This window comes from Chelmon rostratus, chromosome 6 (genome assembly GCF_017976325.1).
Source record: "Chelmon rostratus isolate fCheRos1 chromosome 6, fCheRos1.pri, whole genome shotgun sequence".
Classification (NCBI taxonomy): Eukaryota; Metazoa; Chordata; class Actinopteri; order Chaetodontiformes; family Chaetodontidae; genus Chelmon; species Chelmon rostratus.
In genome coordinates, this window is record NC_055663.1 from 18,330,570 (window position 1) to 18,344,028 (window position 13,459).

Here is a 13,459-nt window from a genome sequence, read left to right on the forward strand (position 1 = left end):
GACTATCATCATGCTGACTAAAACGTTTTGTTCTCAAATCAAAACAGAAAAACACTGGAACTAGCAAGATGTGTCATGCAGACAGCTTTTATTCACACACTATTACCTGGTTAGAACACTTCGCTGTAATTACTGTCAGTTTTTTGTCATACAGATATATGATGACTAATACTTGCAAAAAAGCATTTAAGTTGAATCGCTAAAAAAAAGAGTCACATCGGAATAATGCTAAAACTAGCAAGTAAATGGAATAAAACTGAGAGATTTGTGCAAAATAAATACTGTTTTCACTGGGAGGAGACGTACCTTGATTTAGTCTAGAAAGCTTTGACAAATATTACAGTGCATAAATTAAGTCACAGCTTCAATAGCGGTTACATACAGTGTTAGTAATCTTTAGTTAGGCATGCTGAGACCACAGGAAGCGATCGCAGCGCTCCAGCATCGTCTGGATCATCGCTCTGAAACAGAAACAAAAGAAATAGGACTGTGATAGCTACAAAAATGAAGTCCATTCAAAACAAACTGATTCTCTTTGGTTCTTTTCATTCAGACACTTTGGTTCAATATCTGCTTCTTAAAAAGGGATTTTTAGACCACTTAGATAACTGTTCGTTTTCCAAACCACTGATGTTTAATTCTGCTCTGTTGAGGAGGCAAAATTAATGGACTTGATAGATTTCAGCAGTATTTTCCCCAGTATCCCATGCCTTAAACAGATTTCTAGTCAGCAGCCACAACAACACACAACACCTGATGGAACTCTTTCCCATTCTTCTGAGCTTATAGTCTGATGTGGTGATTGACATCCTGACCCACCTCTGCCTCATCTCAGCGACTCGCAGCAGCTCACACACCAGTTTGGAGTGCGGTGAAAGGACCAGCTGCACTCCACATTCCTCCAGGACGGCCATGGCGCGGTCAGGCCCGGCTGTCCGAGCCAGCATCAGGGTCAGGCTCTCTGGGCTGATCTTCCCACCGCAGTCTGCAGAGCCGTTGGACCAGCTGCTCCCATTGACCCCAGAGACCTGCTCTGAGTCTCCCACACTGCTGCACCGCTGAGATAACTGGATCAAGAGCTTCCACTCGTCCAGGGTCTGGGGCTCAACACCTGGAAAACAACAGAGGGCCAGTACAGCCATTAGACTATGATGTCAAGCCAGAGTGCTTTGATTATCTAATGCAGTTGCGTTTTTTGAACTGGGGTTTTATTCCTGCAGCAGTCTAAATTCTGTTAATTAAACCTAAGTGAATCTATTTTGGTGTATTTGTGTTCATCATTTAGGTAACTTTTGTTGTTTTGAGGTTACAGAAGGTGATACTGCTAATGTGCAGTGGATTTCCACGCAGAATATATTTTTAGGTTTTCAGTATGTACTGTATCTCAGTAAGTTGTGAAAATAATCATCAGATTAATCATTAATGAAAACAATCGTTAGTTGCAGCCCTACTGTGAAGCGAAAAGGTTTTGGTTTTACCCTCATGTTCCTCCAGCAGACTGATGTCATCCAGCTGACAGATGGCGGAGAACGCTTCAGTGCGACGCTGCAGCTCACAGCAGAGGTAGAGGTAGCCCGTCCAGTACCTGCACACACACCCGATACCGAAATACGAAAATATAAAGTCACTGCCAAACACCAACAGCAAAAAAACTGTCGAGTCCAAAAAAATTAGAAGTACCCGTGAGTGCGGCAAGTCTCTGCCATCTTCTGCTTGGAGGACAGGTCTGCAGGGAGACGGATCAGCAGAGACAGGAGGCGTCCATAACCCCAGCTAAAACAGTGAGAATGCCACCTGCAGCAGGAGTCACATGAATTCACTGTTAGAATTATTCTAATACTCCATTGGTATTATTATACCTTGTTGAGGCTTAAAGAGAATCCAGTCGTGAAATGCACCTATGACAGTATCTCAGATCACACCCACTCAGGTCTAGTGTACTCTATTTTTTGGTTGATTTCTAGCCTCAAACTGAAAACTTACTTGGCCTTTCAGTAAGAGTTAGAAAATAAAAGAACATAAATGTTTGTTTTTTTCGCATTTTTCACACACAAACAGAACTAGACCTTGGTTGTCCATCAGGGGTCAGGGTATCACAGCGCTGAGGAGCATCATGGGTAAGTGCCAGCTCCAGCCAATCCTGTCTCAGTGACTCTGGTTCAAGAAGGGACTGCAAGAATGACAACCTGGAGGAAGAAATGAATGTGAAATTCAGCAACAAGGAGGGCTCACTGTCGTTTTTGCCTTGGACAAAAAGATCAAATGGAAGCTGTACCTGTGCTCCTCTGTTTGTGACTGGACCAGATTATCCAGGTACGCCAGGAAGTGGCTTTGCTGAGCCATGGTCATGACATCAGCAGGCGTTATCGTAGGATAGAACTGGGAAAACGATCGTACAGCCGCCTCCCCGTGCTTCTCATACAGCCTAGATAATAACATAGTGAACTTACTTCACAAGACCCATCAAGGTGGCATAAGTATGTGCAACAGAGAAATCCGTGTACTGACCTGTGTAAGTGAGCGAGGAGAGGGGGAGCACTCCAGGGCTGCAGCTCTCTCAGACTGCGCAGTGACCTCAGTAAATCACCTCTCTGAATGACCTCCACCACCTTACTGGACTGAGTGTGATCTACAGAGAACGGCAAGAAGTTGATTTTCCAAACCATTTAAGAATAAAATACTCGAGTACCAGAGAGCCACAGGCCTCTGATTTAAATGTGGAGTTACTTAATGAGGTCTGAAATGTGGGACTGGATCACAGAGGTGGATTCTAAACTAGATAAAAATGAATACAGCTTGTTGTCCACAGGCTGCACTAACTCAACCAGACTGAGGAAAATCTATCCATTAGTATCAACAGTATATGAGGTATTAACTAATTGAGGGGTCACGATCTCATTTATCTCATTTGTTTTGTTCTGTGTGATTATTGGCTAAAAGTTTGATGAGACATAAGATGAAACCAGATCTGCACTCAGCAACACTCACTCTGAAGACATCTGAGTTTTTAATATAGCCACCAAGTATTAATGTTGGGCATTGTTGGTTCTTTTTTATTTATATATGTGCTTTCTGTATTTGTGAAATTTGAAATCTGAAAATAAAGTACAGAAAAAAAAAAGATTAGACCAGAGGGCGTCTGACATCGTCAAGTGAATTAAGGAGAAGCTTCTGACCTAGCATGGCCTCAGTGAAGGAGCTCTGCACCTCCGGCTGCTCCTGGTAACACAGCAGACACATTCTTCTCACGCGCTCTCTGTCCAGCAGAAAGAAGTAGCGCCGCAGGAAACCTGTACACCCCAAAGCTTGTTCATCCCCCTGCTTTCTGAAGCAGCTCAGCTCTGTGTGCAGCGTTGCCAGCTGGGTGAGATTAGCCAGGATATCTGACGGTATGGGTTTGGGAGACACCACTCGAACAGGCTCTGGAGGGATCCCATCTGAAACTTCAGGCTCCTTCTCAGTGGAGTCACCCTGTTCCTCTTTTTCTTCTTTCTTCTCCTCCTCCTCTGTAATGCTCTCTGTTGGTTCACCTGATGTGGAGGAAGACTCCTCTTGTTGCTCTGAGCAGGAGTTTAGATAATCCCTCTCCCACCTCACCTCTCCTGGCCCATCCTCCTTTGAATCGCCTGCTGCAGTTGACCCGTGCTCTGCAGGTCCGAGTACTCGCTCCAGCACCGGCAGCCAGTCCAGCAGAGTTTCTCTCAGGCAGACTGGATCCAGTAGCACCAAAGGATCTTGGATCTGAGAGCTGATGTTGGGAAAATATATATATAACATGTGAATGTAAGCACAGTTTCTACTCTAAAACTCTAAAACAGGGGGAAAAAGTGGTAAAATATTACAACACAAAATGTAGTACTTACATAGCTCGCTCTGTTGCTGATCGGAGTTCCTGCATGTCGGCCTCTGTGTTAGGCATTTCATCATAAACTCTGTGACAACAAATAAAATTCAAAGGTTTTATCTCATTTACTTTTTATAGTCTTTTTAAAAAAATACAAGTTATTTGTCCTGAAGTCAAAGAAAAGAAGAAGTGATTGTGGACTAACTCCAACAACACGTAGACGCATCTGATCTCAGCAGAAACTGGTTCCAGTTCACCTTCACAGATCCGTACTTACTCACTGTCCATTTCCTCGGTGTATGGAGCTGTGGTGTCAGCCTGTCCACCCTCTCTGAATTCAGGGCGTTGCCAGAGCTCAGTGTTCATCTGGAGGGTGTTGATCTTCTCCGTTGTCTTCTTAACAAAACTGGAAACACTGAGAAAAAGAAGATGGAATAATAAAACAATCTTTCGCCAACAAGATTACGTGAGATGGGTTTACTATCCGACAGCCACAGAGGCAAACAGAACCACAGACAGAAGACAATGTCATATGACAAATGACTGAGTGTGATGCTTGGAAATGAAACCTGCCACACGCTCCTACACAGATGAACAACGTGAATTTAAAAACACTAGATCTTCAGTGGAAAGGGGAAGTAATCCGTCTAAAAGCACAGCTGCAATTTATTAATAGGCTATTGTAGTTCCTGAGTTTCAATACTCCCAAGAAGAAGCACAATCAACAATCAACAAATACTTTCATCAGTGTTGAACTTGAAAACTCAAGCTGCACATTCCAGCTTCATGCCTGTATTGCATGAGCTGCCGTGACACATTCTTTGAACAATTAGCATGTCTGTCCTTTATTTCTCTGGATGTTCACCTGTCTTTGACGGCCTGCAGAGCGATGCGAGGGGGTTTGGGGCGGAATGAAAGGGGGAGGTGGAACTGCAGGCCTTGCTCAGATCGCTCAGCCTCCACACGCTCACTGCTCTGTGGATCTGAACAAAGATGGTGGCAAGAGCCAGAGGAAAATACAGATGGATGGAGTGCTGGAAGGGATTGATGAGAGGCAGAGGACATAATGCAAGCAGATGGAGCAAAGGTGCCAGACAGCACTATACAGAAAACATAAATTAAATGCTGCACAATGCAAAAGAACCAAAATGGTGATATATGTGTGATACCACAGAAGAGACAAGAAACTTCAAATGAATAGTGTGATTATATTTGAAAAGCATGTCAGTACAGCATAGCTGGTTAAACAATTTCATGAATTTTTCAAGTCGAATCAGAAACACATTAATTCAAGAGGCAAACATACAAGACGGTATTAGAAACATATGATTCTTATGACAACAGAGATAAAGTCAAAGAGTAAAATTATTATCATGCCAAGTTTATATTAATAAGCTAGTGATGCTCCAAAACACCAATAGTTTTTTTTAAAAATTCAGGTATTTTAATATGGTTTATGGTTTAATATGAGTGGTAAAAGAGAAGCTGAAAATAATTTCACTCTCTTTTCACATTGAACTCAGAAGAGGCAGAAAAGGAGTTTGTTCCTGCTAAGATGAAGGGAGAGAGAATAAGAAACCGAGAAAAAGAAGGAGTGAAGAAAGAAACAGCAAAGAGTGTGTGTGAGTCAGTTTCTTGCTTTTATGTTTCTAGTCTGTGTGAATCTGTTCTGTACTGCTGGATACTGTGTCTGCACAACTGGTGTATGGAGACTTTTACCCCAGGGAGTGTGCAGGTTAACAAAAAGTAGAGGTAAATAAGAAAGACTTTTTTAAGAAGAAGGAAGTACAAAACAGATGTTGATTAATATTATTATTACATTGTTAGGATAAATTAGTTTATATTTGAAAATATCATATCAAGCCTTTAACTTTTGCAGCCATTATTTGTGTGTGATGTTTTAATAAATAAATGTATAAATACAGTGCAGGCAATCATCCTCCTGTTCTACTTGACGCCAAGTGGTAATTATCATATTATTACAACAACTACTACTACTAATAATAATTATTATTATTACTAGGTATTATTACAAACCCAATTCTAAAAAAAGTTGGGACGCTGTGTAAAATATAAATAAAACAGTGTGATAATTTTCTAATCCTATTTGACATGTACTCAAATGAAAAGAGTACAAAGATAATATATTTAATGTTTCACCTTATCAATGTCATTGATTTTTGTAAATACCTGCTTATTCTAATTTTGATGCAGCAACACATTTCCAACAAGTTGTGACAGGAGCAACAAAAGGCTGGGAAAGTTGTGGAACGCTGCAAAAACACCTGTTTGGATCATTCCACAAGTAAACAGGTTCATTGGTAACAGGTGATAGTATCATGACTGGGCATAAAGGGAGCGTCATTGAAGGCTCAGTCGGTCAAAAGCTAGGTTGGAGTGAGGTTCAACACTTTACGAACACGATTGAATAAAGGAGATTACTACCTGGGCTAAGGAACACTTTGTAAAACCTTAGCTGGTAAACCCAGTTAGTTTGCAAATTATTGCATTGTTTTTGTTTACGCTTTACACAGCGTCCCAAATTTTTGGGAATAGGGCTGTACATTAACATTTGAAAAATACCTATTTATTCAGAAAATTAAAATTAGGCTGTTCTAAGGGGCAATATTGACACAAAAACTGTTTACATATGACTTTGAATAACAATTTTGTATGTTTTAAGAGCAGTATTTCTGTTTATTTATATTTACAGCATTGGTTTATTGTGTAGCTGGTGATGTCTTACCATGATCCATTTGATCTTCCTCCTGCACAAAGCTGAACTCTTTGAGCCGCTCCTCCTCTGACATGGACTGATTGATGAGGGAGCTCGTCTCCTCATCTGACTGACTCCCTCTGCGGCTGATCACACGATAGATTCCACAGTCCAGGACATTGAAGCTCTCCTAGATAATGTAAACATAACTGCTATAAATACACTTTTGTTACATGCAGGGCGCTATAATTTCCATGAAGCAGAAAACATGGATGGAATCACAAAATTTGATAATAAAAACAGAATTAAATTAAATTAAAACAGAAACCAAAATATAAGAATATGGAAAAATGAACAGATTTAAAGAAGCTGCGTGCTTCAGTTACTATCAACGCATAGAATTAAAAACTTATTAAAGGAACATCTCTGTTTGTTTTGCTTTCACGTCAGACACAGACGAGAAAGTAATCAAACCATGATGTACATGATGTATTTGTTTGATGTGGAATTATTCTGCATGCAGTGCTGCTCCCGGGACCTCATGGTGGGACATGAGACAGAAATAAGTCAAAGCTGTGATTCTTAACCGACTAATGTTAGCTGACTTAAACATCTAAGCTCAGTTCCACAGTTGAAACCTGCAAATCTTTATCAAACAACAGATTCAATGTGATCCCACAGAGATGCTTGCCCTTCATTAACTAATAGGTATCCACAGCAACAGCATTCAATGGGTCCCATAGAAAAGTTAATAAAAAGGATGCTAATCATCTACAGTCATGGTGGTCACCATTACCTGGCAGATTGTTTATATAGAGAGATCATCTATGGGGAGCTACTTTAACTTACATGTGAGGAGATGCTACTTCTACGGCTGCTGGAGGCAGAGTCCATGGGCTCCAGTTTGGTGATGACTTCCTCCAGCTGGCCAGACAGCTCCACGTGTGTGCTGGAGCTGAGCTGGGACCTGAGGTGCTCAAAGCGGTCGATGGGAAGCGATTTCCTGGCCTGAATCAAACAGGAATGATGAGCAAAGCTTTCATTGATACTTTATCAACTCTCCAAGACAACACTCTACACAGGTGAGCTCTTGCTTGGATCATGAGATGATCATGATGTTAAAATGCTTGATTTACTTTCATGTGCAGCATGTGTATTTTACGTGTGGTTTTCTCCATCAACACAAAACCAGGCTCGCCAGTGCCACATAGCACATTATTTTAATAAAAATTACTATAGAAAAAAAAGTCAGGTTCTTCATGTGCTGTGTCAGATCTGAATGTTAACTATTCATTTGTGAGATAATCCCTGCTAACAGCACTGTTTCTAAGTCAACAGCAGGAGTCATATCTAGCACCTGTACATATTGTTTCTTTGGCCACGTCATTGAAGGTGAGACACCTCAGGCGAACACGTACATTCTGTGTTCTCTGTTGTATGAACAGCTCAGCACAGATAAGACTGGAATCTAGCGTACAGAGCACACAGAGACGAGGGCAGTTAGCCTGGCAGTGGCAGCCATCTTACCCTGCTGGTGGTGATTGTGTGCTGGAACATACAGCAGACTACAGCAGCTAGAGGCCAGGACTCCCGCCGCAGCAGACGCTCGACACAGCGCTCAGCGGATAACAGGGAGAGGTGCGACAGACGCCCGCTGCCATGGAGACAGAAGAGCTCGCTGCGGTAGACTGTAATATCGAGAAGGTCTACAAAACCAGAAAACAGTTTCCAATCAATTTACAGTAAATCAAACAGGAACAAAGGGTTTGGATGATTAGTGCTAATGTAATTCTAATCTTTTCCTTGTTATTATTAATGACTAGCAGTCATAATGATTTCAAGAGGACTAGTTTTTGGACCTACTGTATGTCAACATATTACAAGCTAATGTGTATTTAGAAATTGTTGCTTAACTAGTCTAAAGGATTGCTGGTGGTATTTTGGGAGAAAGCAACAAACACACCTTTGACTTCAGTCCACAGCAGCAGTTGTCCATTCTGAGGTGTGAAGATATAAATAGCTGAATCAGTCCAGGTCAGCAAGTTTTGGTCTCTACACAAATAAATAAGGTTTTAATTAGTCTGATGTAATAAACATATCTGCCTTGTATTCAATAATGTGCATATAAATATAAACCTAACCACTCTGAAAGCAACACATAAATTATATCTAACATTACCCCAAAAAAAGCAGTTTGGGGAAGGCGATTGACTGGGAGCTCTTCTGTGCTGGGTTGTAATGTGGCTCATTTCTGCAGGAAGCAGGAACAAAAGACAAATTAGGAGTTTAACCTTTCAAAAAAGATGATATAAAAACAGGAATAATTAGTACCTGTAAGTGATGAGAGGTAGAGACGGACAGGCCAGCAGCTGTTTGAACTGATGGGTGCTCAGAACCTCGCCATTAAAACTGGCCTCCCATAGTCGGGAGCCTGGCCTGGCGCAGTACAGCAGAGGGGGCTGACCAACTAACAACCCCCTGTTCTGAGGGAAAAAACAAGCTCCATACTCCCCATCACGCTCCTTATTTCCAACCCGCCAGAACTTCTCCCTGTAGGCAGTTAAAGAGAAAAATGCACCATACCTGATTAACTTGTGCAGGGTCAAGACAACAAATTCTATAGAGGATCTATATCTTACAGAGAAATTAGTTGTAGCTTTTTGGTTAGATAATATAAAACATACTTGATTACAAATCAAATGCCATGGTCATTTTTTCAAAGTTTTGAGAAGAATTCTCAATACTACTACTCAATACTCACCTCTCCGTGTCACAGAGGTAGCAGCGGCTCAGGGAAGACACCAACAGGCGGCCTTCTTGGTACCCGAGCTGAACCACTCTGGAGTCCACAGTGGTGACGGTCTGAACAGGGAAGATAACGAATGCTGACCCCTAGACACAAAGGAAATAATATCAGATAGATAATCACTTAAAGAATGAATATGAAGAAGGCTACGTAAAAAATAAACAGTAAAGAGGGTAATAGTTCTTTTTACACAACTGCTGGATATGAAAACAGTTAATAACAACATATTTTACTCTATTTACTGCAATCTGCTCACATTTTACATTACTGCAAAACATGTCAAGTTTTAGGATCAAAACTTGACAGGCATTTGCGTGATGGGAACATCTCCTATACAGAAATCACAGCCTCCAAAAGTTTCCTGGAGCAAACTGACAGCTTTTTTTTCTCTTTCCCTCTCAGAGTGCTTGTAGTTCAGAGATGTTAGGTGGCCTTGCACACAATGAATATTTGAGACCAATTTTCAATTTGTGAGTTTGGGGACTCTGAATTAGACTTTGTTGAATTTGCAAAGTGAGACTTAGTTGTCTCTATTTTTAGATTCTTAGTCAGCTGGTCGAAGGTTTTTATGATTGTGGACTATAAGCACAACACCCTGAGAGGTTAGAAGGATCAGAGAATGTATTAACCTCTGTCACCTGGCTTGAATTAGGACCCACTGATTCGACTATGTTCTGAGACCTTACAAAACCTCTATTCTATCAACAATAAAAGGGTCTGAACGTTTTCAAAAGCCATTTACTTTATATATATTATTATTGAAGAAACAAACCAATTTCACTGTTAATCATTACCTTGCCCAGCTTGGAGGATCCTGCACGGAGAAAGGACACCTTGCCTCCTGAGTCCCCGACAAAAACTCTGAGTGCGCTGGTGTCCCAGCAGAGCGCAGTGATGGCCTGACCTCGGTGCTCCCAGGACACACTGACCCTCTCTGGACGACCCCGCCGCTCCAGCTGCAGCTCCCACACCACCACCAGACCCTGACTGGAGCAGAGACAAACACTGTGATCAACACAGAGAAACTGTATGCAGGAGATGGGAGAAGAGGAGGAAGGTGGCACCAGATGACAAGGGTTGAGTTTTGCATGAGGGTAGATGAGTTTGAAACATTTCTTTGCTCCATGGAGACACTCTAACCTTGTTGCAACAGCAATAAAGTCTTCATCATGAGGACAACACGCCACCTGAGCGATAGATCCCTCCTGAAAAAGAGCTCACGATGAGTTGGGAGTTAACAAAAGATGAACAGAAATCAGTAGAAACACTGTATTCTTTATTATATGCAGCTGAACAGTTAACAGCAGAACAATAGTCAACTCTGTACTTCAGCATAATAGGTACTCTGTCACATATTACCTTATGAGTGAGGATGAGCCTTTGTTTCCAGCCCTCCCTCTGAATTAGGTGCAACCCTCCTGCTGATGTTCCTAATGCAAGCCACTTCCTTGATACGGCCAAACAGGTACACTGTAACACAACAGGGTCACATTTAGAAATGTGGCAAGTACCAACTGGGCGAATTAAAGGGCTAGTACGTATTTCTAGTGAAGGCAATTAAATTTTTTTTCTTTCTGTAGTACTTGAAAGACATTAGGTAATAAGCTATGATAAATCATCCATGTATGATTTCATTATAAAAGTGACAGACATGTGATGGTGAAACCTACTTTGAGCCTGCCGGAGTCTAATCGGAGAGCAGACAGAAGTGGATCGAGGCAGTCAAACTCTGCCAGTACATGGCTGTGGTTCTCTGGCACAACTGGTATCAGGGGCATCTTCACTGGTGTTCCTCTACAACGGGGAGAGAATGCAACAGTCAGCAAAGTATGGAAAAAATGTCAAGAGTCACTGCTGCTTCCTTGCATACCACGACCCTCAGCTGTGTGCATCTGTGACTTTCTGTAGTGTACTCTCAAATTGACCAGTCATGACTCCCTTTACACCATCTTCATCTGTTCAACTAATCATGACATACCTAATGACAACTTAAACGGTAAACAAAGCTACACTTAGATATTTTCTGCAGACATTTCTAGTAATTACCAACATGAGGAAGACACTACTGTCACTGAATGAATAAAGATGAAACGTCTTGGATATTGGTGGGAGTTTCATTACTTCACATATACACACAAAATTGTTTTAAACACATTTTTATGGTGGAAATGAAATGCTATCTTTAGAGTAGCATAAGTGTTGTTCTAATGTCAGCTGTTAGTTAATAAAGACTGTTTTAACAGGACCATTCATCTCAAAATGCAGCAGATTAGCTTTAATTTTTAAGTGAAGAAGCAGAAGCAAAACTACAGCTGTGGTTTTAGTTATCAGATACCGTTGGTTAAAAAAACAACAACAAAAAACATCAATGGGCATGCTATAAAAATGTTTTAAAGCAAACTGACAGGACATAATTGCTGCTAAGCATAAAGTAGCTCACAAAGGTATCTCAAAAGAATGTGAGAAGTGGCAGTCAACTCTGACCTCTGTCTCTGTATTTGTTAACACTCCAGTGCAACAGGGCTGTATTTAGGGATGGGGATGCACACAAATTTGATCTGACCATAGTTGTATTGATGTACTAAAGAGACCTGGGGTAAAAATGGAAAAATAACCCATATGATTGCCATGTGCAGGGGTCATGATACACAAAGCCTGAAGTCTAGATTATGACCCAGAGGCACTCGCTCACGCTGGTTTTTCAATGATTGTAATAGAACGGTGCAATTAATCATATAATATCAAACAACCTGAGTGGTAATGGTTCAGCTGTTTACCTGGTGGGCAAATCCAGCCTTGGGCCTCAGCATGACACTGATTATTTGTTTATACATAAGCAGAAGTGGTGCCAATCTGTTTATTCCTCTAAAGACAGCACAGCAGCAATAACAAATGAAGTTGTTAGAAGCTGAAGTCCCTCATTGAAAGTTTAGTCAATAGTACAGAAAAGTGACCTCTGTGAACGCAATACAGCTTTGTACTGAATATCATTATTACTGATGATGAATGTGTGAATGGAATTTCAGTGTAGTTGGTCAGAATGGGGCTAATTTGAACAAATGTACATACTGTTGGGAAATGTAAACCTTAACAGTGCGTCGTGTTTAGTTTGCTGTCAAATAAATGCAGAACTGTAATGGAGTTCAACTATCAAGAGCCATGATATGCAAATACCGAAGGAAAGTACCTCGAGTGTGTCGCCTACACGCACATACAGCGCTTGAGTAAATGTACTAGCTAGCAAACACTGATGTAAAGTTAACAGACATTCAAAATAACCGTTACCATAACGTTACAATGTTAACATTCGTAACAGTCAACAAACCTTGAAATTTCAAGCTTTCGCGTTCAGTCGTTCCCAGTTTATGTCAGCTAACTACTGTCAACTGGATGGGTTTTTGTTTTAGCTAGGTTTTCGCTGCATACACAGTAAAGCGAGTAAATTGATTAAGTATCTGCTAACTAAAAGGGGCGATTCGATCATGGGAGTCTGCATCACGAGACCTGTCTGCTGACACTGATGCTAGCGTTTCGATCAAAACTAATACAACCCCGAAAGCCTTAGAAAATCGATATTAGTACGACACGGCTATGTTAAGGGTGTATGATAGTTTATTAAAACCAGGCTAACTCTGGAGACTGTTCAGTGCGCCAACTCGCCGCAGTGTCACTATCTGTGCAATAACAAGCTAGCAAGCGTGCTAGCTAGCTAAGACAGTGATGTTGCCATTCACTCATCGTTTTGTGAAACTCACCAAACAGTCGGAGTGACAGTCAAACCAGCGCGGCCGCCTACAAATCCTCTCCAAACCGGTGTCTTACATCACTGATTCTCACTTTTCTGGGAGAAAGTCAGCGGTCAGTGTCACACCACTGTGGGGGCAGCCAGCCGCCCTGTCACGGCTTCACTCAGCTGATGCGAGGACTTCCTGAAAGCAGCGCGACGGACCCGAGACAGAGGTGATTCGCTGGACGCCTTCGTTACAAATGAAACCATCTCTGTATTATCCAAAGCAGCTAACGCTATGCATTGAGAAAGGTGACAGACAGCTACAGCTCTTGACGCTGTAGTTTATTACTACTATCTCCAAAC

The 13,459-nt window shown here is 41.5% G+C and overlaps 1 protein-coding gene across 1 annotated transcript; it reads right to left on the reverse strand.

The window, feature by feature from the left end:
• Nucleotides 1–71: 71 nt before the first annotated feature.
• Nucleotides 72–13,283, reverse strand: hps5 (HPS5 biogenesis of lysosomal organelles complex 2 subunit 2). The gene is made up of 23 exons (XM_041938358.1): nt 13,122–13,283; nt 11,037–11,160; nt 10,726–10,836; nt 10,507–10,571; nt 10,161–10,353; nt 9,322–9,452; nt 8,892–9,110; nt 8,740–8,811; nt 8,524–8,612; nt 8,088–8,266; nt 7,410–7,568; nt 6,591–6,750; nt 4,710–4,827; nt 4,122–4,259; nt 3,864–3,932; nt 3,177–3,748; nt 2,509–2,629; nt 2,276–2,425; nt 2,067–2,186; nt 1,681–1,794; nt 1,479–1,585; nt 820–1,111; nt 72–461 (listed from the first exon to the last, which is right to left on the reverse strand). The coding sequence occupies exons 2-23, from the start codon at nt 11,142–11,144 to the stop codon at nt 401–403; spliced, it is 3,348 nt and encodes a 1,115-aa protein (XP_041794292.1). The 5' UTR covers nt 11,145–11,160; nt 13,122–13,283; the 3' UTR covers nt 72–400.
• Between the last annotated feature and the right edge of the window lie 176 nt (nt 13,284–13,459).